We start from the raw sequence: 9517 nt of genomic DNA on the forward strand, positions 1-9517 counted from the left end.
CTGTGAGGAAGGTGAACATGGGCAGGGAGCACTGTGAGGAAGGTGAACATGGGCGGGGAGCATTGTGAGGAGGGTGAGCATGGGCGGGGAGCACTTGAGGAGGGTGAGCATGGGCAGGGAGCATTAATAGGAGGATGAGTGGGGAGCATTGTGAGGAGGGTGAGCATGGGCGGGGAGCAGTTGAGGAGGGTGAGCATGGGCAAGGAGCACTTGAGGAGGATTAGCATGGTGTGTATGTGGGCTGAGCACGGTGGGGAGGGAAGGATCCAGTCTGAGCACCCATTCTACGAAATCCCTAGCAGTGGCCAGAGTAGGAGGAACAAAACGAGGGTTGTCCCTGCTCTCTGTAATGCCTGACACTAGAAAACAAGCATCAATTACACTTTTATTAGAAAATCGATACAGATAAAAGGGAAACAGTAAACTAATTAGAAAGGAAGGAAGTGAACACCCGAATGGTGTGGACGATGTCCACCTCCCTCAGCCACTGACAGTTCATGTGTGTGCACCCCTCCACTGGAATACCTTCTGCAGCTATTCCTACCTGTAAGCCATCTGTCTGTCCACCCATCCCGCAACCCTCTGTCCATCTGTCCCTCTATCCTGTCTGTATGTCTGTCCATCTAGAATCATCTAGATAGATCTTTATATAGACATAGTCACAATCTATGCCACATATATAGTTATGCATCAGTTACCTTGTATATATGTATACATAATACACACTGTATATCAAACATATGGTTTATAACTGTCTTATCTGCATAGATATCTATGTTTAGGAAGCCACAAAAATATCTCCCACACATATATCTATCAACAGATATGAGCAGACATCCATACATGGAGAGAGGTAGAGAAATACCTACATAGAAAATGTCAGTATTGACCAATGTAAAGACCAGGCCCATCTGTATCTATAAACCCATCCATCCATCCATCCATCCATCCATCCATCCATCCATCCATCCATCCATCCATCCATCCATGCACCTACCCTCCTGCCTCCCTGGGTCCTTCTGAGTGTGCCAGGTGCCACATGTATATATGTGGCTGACCATGGCTCCTCAGTAGGTCTCCCTGTGTTGCTGTCTTTTTCCTTCCCTACTCTGTCGCTGCCCATCACCCTTGCCCTCTGCCAACACTTGTTATTCTTGAGTTATTCTGAGTCTAATCTTGTGGAACAGGAGCATTAAAATGTCACCTGGAGGTCCCCACAACAGGGTTGGGGTTGGGGATTTGATGCAGGAAGTGGGGAGAAATTGGCCGGGAGAAGAGGCCGTGTCAAGGCCCAGCTCCTTCCGTGGCAGTAGGGCGTCAGCAAGGAACTAGCAGCCCCTGCTTTTCTTACCCCCCTTTCATGGCGGGGCACAGCTAGTGTCCATGCTTGGCTCTGTGGCCCTGCATTCCCGGGGCGCTCAGAAGGAAGGAGGCTGGCTGCCTGTGGAGGAAGCCTAGAACTGGATGGATGGCTTTGACCTGCCTCGCTTGGCTCTAGAGACACTTTAAAGACTCGGCCTCACGTCCACACTGGTTGGAATCTCATTCTCCACAGTCCCTACCGCTCCAACCTTGAACAGGTAGGGTTGATTACCTGTGATGTGTGTCCTTGGGAGGGACTTAGGGAGAGAAAAAAATGACTCTTACTTTTTTCACAAAATGGGGGGTCGCTGCTCCAACTCAGGTCCCATTGGCAGGTGAGAGTGTCGCTCCCCACGATGTCATAGCCGGGGTCGCACTGGTAGGTGATCCGGGCTCCCCTGACCAGCTCAGTGTGGGAAGTGGTTTTCCAGCCATTTTGAATCTCGGGCAAATCTGAGCAGGAGTCATTCCGTGACACCTCTTTAAAACAAAACATCTTCCTTAGGTTTGGGACAGAGTCCGGTGCAGTTAGCTGCTACCTGAACTGTGGAGGATCAGTTCACAGCAAGACAATGGCTTACCACGAGTGACAGCAACCATTCGCAAATTCTTCAGCTCAAGCTGCACGGTGCTGAAGAACATTTGCCACAACTCAGGACACCCAGAGGTGCCACTGAGCTGGGACCTGCTCTTCCTCCTACAGAGCTGTCACTCTTCCTGTGCTTGCATCAGACTGCACGGCGCAGACCTGAGGCAATTCTATAGCTCTTGGGGACAGCAGTGGCCTTGGCTGCCTGAGGAAAGCTACCCTGAGCAGTCGGCAGGGGTTTCCTCCAGGATTTCAGTACAGTTTTAGTTGGAGAAAGGACCTCTCCTGGCTGTCTGAAGGAAGGGGACAGGGAGATAGCTTCTAGAGTTGCCTGGAGGGAAGCAGGGGCCCCTATTTTTAGGTCTTTGAAAAAAATCTGCCAAGTGCTGGATTTGGGGCTCATCTGCACCTGCTGAAATGTGGATGGAAAGGAAGAAAGGGAGTGAGTGTAATGGTAAAAATAAAACAGCTCTGTTCCCTGAGGGGCAGCAGGTGGCAGGGATTCCTGCGGCAGGTGAGAGACCTCAGTGGGTCAGTTGGTCCCATGAGGAGCCACGGCGGGTGAGAGACAGAGATGATAGGCATGTGCACCATGCGGAGTGAGGTTGGATATTTATTTAGTGGGTTGTGAGGGGAAGGGGAAAGGGGAGAGGGAGGGGGAAGGGAGATGAGGAGAGAGAGAGAAAGGGAAACAGAGAGAGAGAGGAGAGAGATGGAAGAGAGAGAGAGATGGAAGAGAGAGAGAGAGAGAGAGAGAGAGAGAGAGAGAGAGAGAGAGCGCGCACATGAGCTCAGGCTGGAAGCAGAAGTGAGTACTGCAAGCTTTCTCTGTCAAATGCCTTCAGACAAAGGTTTGCTCGGCTGACTCTCAGTGAGAGCTGTCATGTCACACCTTGTGGAGGACTCTGTCCCCTCTGTGGCAGGAGTCACAGTCAGAATTTACTTAGCTGTCACCATGTCTACCTGGGTGGCCATGGCCGAGTGGCCTACACTGGTCAGTCTTCGGTTTTCAGAGGCCACTACTAGGACAATGGAGGTTTTGCTTTTCTCCAGTAGGCAGCATGGAGGCACAAAACATCTGTCCCTTGTCAACTCTAGTTAACTCTGTGAGCAAGGAGACCCAGACAACAACTCTTCTCTCTCCTCTCTCTCTCTCTCTCTCTCTCTCTCTCTCTCTCTCTCTCTCTCTCTCTTTCTCTCTCTCTCTCTCTCGAACTGGTGGTGTGGCTGTATATGTTGTAGTAGTTGTAGATGAGGGCGGCTGCTTTTGGTGACTGTAGTTGTTTAAGTGGTGGTGTTTTCTGTAGTTGTGTTGGTGGTGATGGGGATGGGGAAGGGGTTATTGATGTTAGTGGGGGATGGGGATGGTGGTGGGAGTGGTGTGGATGGGGTTGTTGTTGTTAGTGGCAGTGGTGATGGTGGTGGGGATGGGGGTGATGATGGCAATGGTGATGGTAGTGGTGGGGATGGAAGGTGGGATGTGAACTGGCCTTGAATTTGATCGATGCTGCTTTTTTGGCTTTGTTTTATGAAGAATTCATCAGTCACACTGAGAACCCAGGAAGATGTACCCTGCTTGCATGCCCAGGCCCTGAGGCATATGGAGAAGGGTAGGCAGAGCTGCCCTATTCAGTGACTTGGAAGAAGGGGTGTCCGTAGGGAGAGCAGGCTCAGAAGGTGGAGCAGATGAGAGCTGCGAACTTGCAAAGAGAGGGAAGTGGGTGTGTGCCCTGGCGTCACAGCTGGCAGCCACTGAAACCCAAGCCTTGGCATCACGAGGCCTTGTTTAATAGATACTTACACCCACTTCCTTAGTGTTCACACCTATGAGAGGAGCGTGCTCAGAGTGGCTGGCTGACTCACACAGGACCACAGAGTGCTCCACAACAGTGCTAGGATATAAACCGTGGTCCTCATGACTAGAGCCCGTGCTTTAAGGCCGCATGTGAGAGCTATACCAGTCACTGACAGATCCACCAGCCATGAAGCATCCACACAGACGTGCCTACAGGAAATCACCATGCACAACCTCCCTCCAACAAAACAAGAGTCATGGGTTGAAATACCTACCTATATAGTTCATGATAAATCCCTGGCCCTTGCCAAAGATGAGGCCGGCGGGGTCTGAATGGAACTGGATGGTGAGGTCCGGCGTGGAGGAGTACAGCTTCTGAGGGCTGCTGTTGCCGAAGTACTGGCCCAGGACATGGGGCACAACCTCATCACCATCATAGATGGTCAAGATGTCACTGTTGCTCAGGTTCAGGCTTGATGGTGAGAGAGAAGAGGAGGGAGTCACTGCGGGCTCCCATCTGTCTGCATAACCACCAAGTCACCTCTTCAGGGACACAGAATTCCCTCAGACATGCAATGTTTCAGGGCCCAGGCTATAAAGCAGAGCTGAGGTGTCCCAGACAGCAAATGGGAGCAGGACACACTGCTCTCTCCCATAAACACAACAAGCTGATCTGCAGACGAGCGGTAGAGATCTTTACTATGAAATGGCTCTCCCAGTCTGGGTCTCACTATGAAGTCAAATCATGCAGTTACAGCCGGCTTCCCTGTCCCATTAACAACTCCGTTTGCGGTGCAGTGGTGAGCTGGGCATGTGATGTGGGTCTTTCCCTCTTCTTTGATGCAGAAGATGCTGAGCAAAGGTGGTGAGGTCACCTGAAGCTAGTGTTGTTCTCCAAGCCCTGCTGACCACAGTCTGCCTGCTCGTGGGAGAAAATGACCTGTTTCTTGTTATTCCCCAGATCAGCAGAGTTCTCCACTGTGTGTGGCAACAGTGAGGTGGGGGTCTTAGGCAGGAACTGTGCTCAAGTCTGTTACCATGACCCCTAGCAAGGGGTGAGGCAAAGATTTGAACGCAGGACAAGGCCTTGCACTGACACTGAGGATGGAGGTGATGGTTGATGACAGAAAGGGCCCAACCTGTTGTGTCTGCCTGACCCTTGCTTATACTTTGGAGGCCTGAAAATGGGAGCCTATTTCCACGTTGACCAAAGGTCAGAGAGTTGGAACTTACCTCTAGGCCTTCAAGGTCCCACCTAGATTTTGACCAGAGAGTTTTGCTCTCTCAAGGTTATTGTCACCAGGGGTGGCTAAAAGCCAGGTCTTGTATTTCAAGTATAGAGAAGAAGATATGTTCCTAAAACATCCTTACTCACCAGAGAAATGCAAATCAAAACAACTCTGAGATTCCATCTTACACCTGTAAGAATGGCCAAGATCAAAAACACTGATAACAACTTATGCTGGAGAGGTTGTGGGGGAAAGGGAACACTTCTGCATTGCTGGTGGGAATGCAAGCTGGTAGTGACCCTTTGAATGTCAGTGTAGTGATTTCTCAGAAAATTAGGAAACAACCTTCCTTAAGACCCAACAATACCACTTTTGGGTGTATATCCAAAGGATGCTCAATCGTGCCAAAAGGACATGTGTTCAACTATGTTCATAGTAGCATTGTTTGTCATTGCCAGAACCTGGAAACAACCTAAATGCCCCTCGACCAAAGAATGGATAAAGAAGATGTGGTATTTACATAATGGAGTACTACACAGCAGAAAAAAATATCGATATCTTGAATTTTGCAGGCAAATGGATAGAGCTAGAAAACATCGTTTTGAGTGAGGTACCCAGACCCATAAAGGCAATTATCACATGTACTCACTCGTAAGTGTTTTTTAAACATAAAACAAAGAAAACCAGCCTACAAATCACAATCCCAGAGAACCTAGACAACAATGAGGACCCTAAGAGAGACATACATAGATCTAATCTACATGGGAAGTAGAAAAAGACAAGAAATCCTGAGTAAATTGGGAGCATGGGGACCTTGGGAGAGGGTTGAAGGGGAGGGGAGAGGCAGGGAGGGGAGCAGAGAAAAATGTAGAGTTCAATAAAAATCAATAAAAAAAGAAAAAAAAGTCTATTAACCCAACTAAGTTTCAGTTCCCTTAAGGAGATAGCTTTGGATTCCACCAAGGGAGTGGTTTGCCTACAGGATGTTTTAGTCTAGGATGTGAGCGTGACTTGTTTTGTTCTAGCAACAGAATGTTTAACTGAGTATTGTAGCCAGCAACCTTCAGTTGGTATGTTCATTTCCTTGTATCATGTTAGTGCAGTTTTTTGTCTTGCTCCTGCCTTTTAGGGTTCAGGGGTATTTTATGCAATTGGACATTAAATGAGGGTGAATTCCAGTACTCACTGGAATTCCCTCCTGATATTCTATGTTTCTCTGTTTTATTATTTTCATTCACGTCTTTATATTTCTTACTAATATTTTCTAAATCCACACACCTCTACCCTGGCAAGAGGTATTTTTGTCGAGGCTGGTCCCCGACATTGTACCATGTCTAACCTCCAGGCCTAGCCTGGGTCAAACATCCTGTGCTCTTTTCCAACCTGCCGAGTATGCCTGACCCTAGCCAACCTGAACTCTTTCTCAGGCACCAGACCTAACCAGACTCTCACGTCTTGAACACCAGGCCAGTCTGCGGACCTCTCCTGTGCCCTTCCCAGCCTCCAGGCTTGGGCCTGGTAGAGCATCCTGGGCACCAGCCTAGCCTGTTGAGACCCTAGTGCTCCCAAATTCCCTAGCACCATATCCAACCTCCAGACCTAGCATGGGTCACACTTCCTGTGGTCCAGTTCGGTCTGACAAGTCACTAAGATACTAGCCTGATGTGGGATGTCCTTTTGTACATGTGCTGCTTTTACTGGTTGATGAATAAAGTTTCTTTGGCCAATGGCCTAGCAAAGTAAAACCAGATGGGAAATCTGAACAGAGATATATAGAGAGAGTAGGTGGAGTCAAGGAGACACCATGTAGCTGCTGAAGGAGGAGGATGCTAGAACCTTACTGGTAGGCCACAGACTTGTGGCAATACATAGATTAATAGAAATGGGTTAATTTAAGATGTAAGAGCTAGCTAGAAATATGCCTGAGCCATTGACCAAACAGTGCTGTAATTAATATAGTTTCTGTGTGATTATTTGGGTCTGGGCGGCCGGGAACGGAAGAGCAGTCTCCATTTATACTAGCTCACACATGCCATATCCAGCCTTCAAACTCAGCCTAGGGGGCACATACCATGAGCTGACCCAGTCTGTTGAGTTTTTAGACCCTGGGCAGCTTGCACCACACCCAACCTCCAGATCTAGACCGGGTCTTCTGTGCTCCAGTGCAGCCTGGTGAGTTCCTGGCACCTTGCCTGTGCACGTCACCCCAAACCTTGAGCCTGTCACACAGCTTGTATGCTGGCTCTGCTGGGTGTGTGCCCAAGACCCCACCTGTGCCACCCTCACACTCCCTGGCAGAACTCAGGAAGCAAAGCCTAAACAGATCCAACCATTTGTCCATTCTATGCTTTTTTGGTTACCCCTGAATTGGAATTATCCCATTCCTTTGATCAAAATTACTGCTGAGCAACCAAAGGCATTGCTACCAACTCCTCATGTCTGATTGAGTGAAATCAACCAAGCTTGGGAAACAATAGAAAAAAAATACACAAACAGACCAAAAATCAAGCTCGCCCTCCATAGAAGTTGCCTAAAATCTCATGTCAGACACATAACCAATGGAAGCCTGTGTGTCCAGGTCTTAGCCAAAACCACAAATATGAAGGGCCGGTACAGTATGTCACAGTTTCCCCATCCACCATAGAATCATTCTCCAATAAGAATTACCTAGATGAACCCCAGGACAGAACTTACAAGAACAATCATAACATTTAAGCAAAGAGCACAAGAAATTTAAAGAAACGAATGAATTTAGAGAGACTGGCAATGACTGTGATGCCGAGAAAGCAGAAACACGCAGCCGAGCGAACTAATGAAGACAATTTAGAATCTGAAACCCAAAGTGAATAAAGAGGTAGAAATAACGAAGGGACTCAGGCTGACATGAAGATGTCACTGAAAAACGCATTAACCTCGTTAGAAAATGCAGTGGAAAGCCCGAGAAAGTAGAATGAAGCAAGCAGAAGCCAGAATATCAGGACGTGAAGACAAAAGAGTGATATTAGGTGACTCAGGCCAAGAACATGAACAAATTTAAAAACACTCAAAAGAAATACACAGGAACTTCAAGACACACTGAAAAAAATCCAAAATCTTGGAACTATAGGCATAGATGAAGAAGAATCCTAGGTCAATGGCATAGACTAAATATTCAATAATATCATAGAAGAAACTTCTCCAAACCAAGGAAAGACACACACACACACACACACACACACACACACACACACACACACACGGACACACAGACACGGACACATACACACAGACACAGACACACAGACACGGACACATACACACACAGACATGAACACACAGACACAGACACACATGGACACACATAGAAACAAGACACACACACTCACAGACAAACACACACACACATGGACACACACCAACACAAACATGGACACATACACACACAGATACACACACCAACACAAGAAATACACAAAGCACCAAATTAGACAGGACTAGAAAAGGAATTCCCCACAGCCTCACATAGCTAAAAAGAAAGAACAAAGAGAGAGTATTGAAAACTGCAAGAGAAAAACTAGAAGCCACACATAAAGGAAAACCTGGGAAAATAACTGACTGCTCAATTGGAAAATTAAAAGCCAGAATGGCCTGGAGCAATGCACTTCATGCTCTGAATGATCACAGATGCCAACATAGGCTACCGTACCTAGAAACACTATCTGACAGTTGAAAGAGAAAAAACAACTTTCCAAAACGATATGAACAGGTTAAAAAAATTTATGTCCACCAGATCCACTCTACAAGGCATCCTGAAAGCACTACTTCGGACTGAGCAGAGGGATAAGCAGACCCAAGACACTATAGAAAGGAAGCAAAAGTATAATTATTGAACACAAAATTGGACTAAGAACACACACACAGGCGGAACCAACACATACCTTCCTCCCTCCATGCCCCTTTCTAGACTAGAAAGTTCTCACACTGTAGCCCTGGCTGGTCTTGAGCTCACAGAGATCCTCTGTCTCGGCCTCCTGAGTAATAGGATTAAGGGTGTGTGCTGCCAGACCCAGCATCATATTCCCTCCAATAATAACTTTAAATATCAATGGCCTCAACTCCCTAATCAAAAGACACAGGTTGGCTGAATGTATTAAGAAACAAAATTCACTTCCTTGCACCTACAAGAAACTCACTTGCCTTCAAAGATCAGAACCACCTTTGAGTGGTGAACAAGACTACTCCAAGCAAGAGGGGCCAGGAAGTCAGCAGGTGCTGCTGTCCTGCGAGACAGAACTCAAACTGGAATAAATCAGAAGAGATAGAAAAGGACCTCATTTTATTAAGGGAATTAACCAAGAAGACACTACCACCCTAAACATATATGCCCTTAATTTCAAAGAAAGTGTACTACTGGGCTGAAAGACACAGATCATTTCCAACTCAATAATTAGTAAGTAAGCAATTAATACCCCACTTTCTGCAATAGACGGGATATCGCAGTTAATACCCCACTTCCTGCAATAGACGGGATATCGCAGTTAATACCCCACTTCCTGCAATAGA

The 9517-nt window shown here is 47.3% G+C and overlaps 1 protein-coding gene across 3 annotated transcripts in view; it reads right to left on the minus strand.

Annotated features, from left to right (window-relative positions):
• Sez6l (seizure related 6 homolog like) overlaps nt 1-9517 on the minus strand; it is a 166649-nt gene that overhangs the window by 19553 nt on the left and 137579 nt on the right. For all 3 annotated transcript variants that reach the window (XM_026783830.1, XM_026783827.1, XM_005344233.3), the window contains exons 10-11: nt 4022-4218; nt 1648-1842 (exon numbers count right to left, since the gene is read on the minus strand). In XM_026783830.1, the coding sequence (XP_026639631.1) occupies nt 1648-1842; nt 4022-4218 (392 nt within the window). The remainder of the gene's footprint in view (nt 1-1647; nt 1843-4021; nt 4219-9517) is intronic.

Source organism: Microtus ochrogaster, chromosome 2, assembly GCF_000317375.1.
Source record: "Microtus ochrogaster isolate Prairie Vole_2 chromosome 2, MicOch1.0, whole genome shotgun sequence".
Lineage (NCBI taxonomy): Eukaryota > Metazoa > Chordata > Mammalia > Rodentia > Cricetidae > Microtus > Microtus ochrogaster.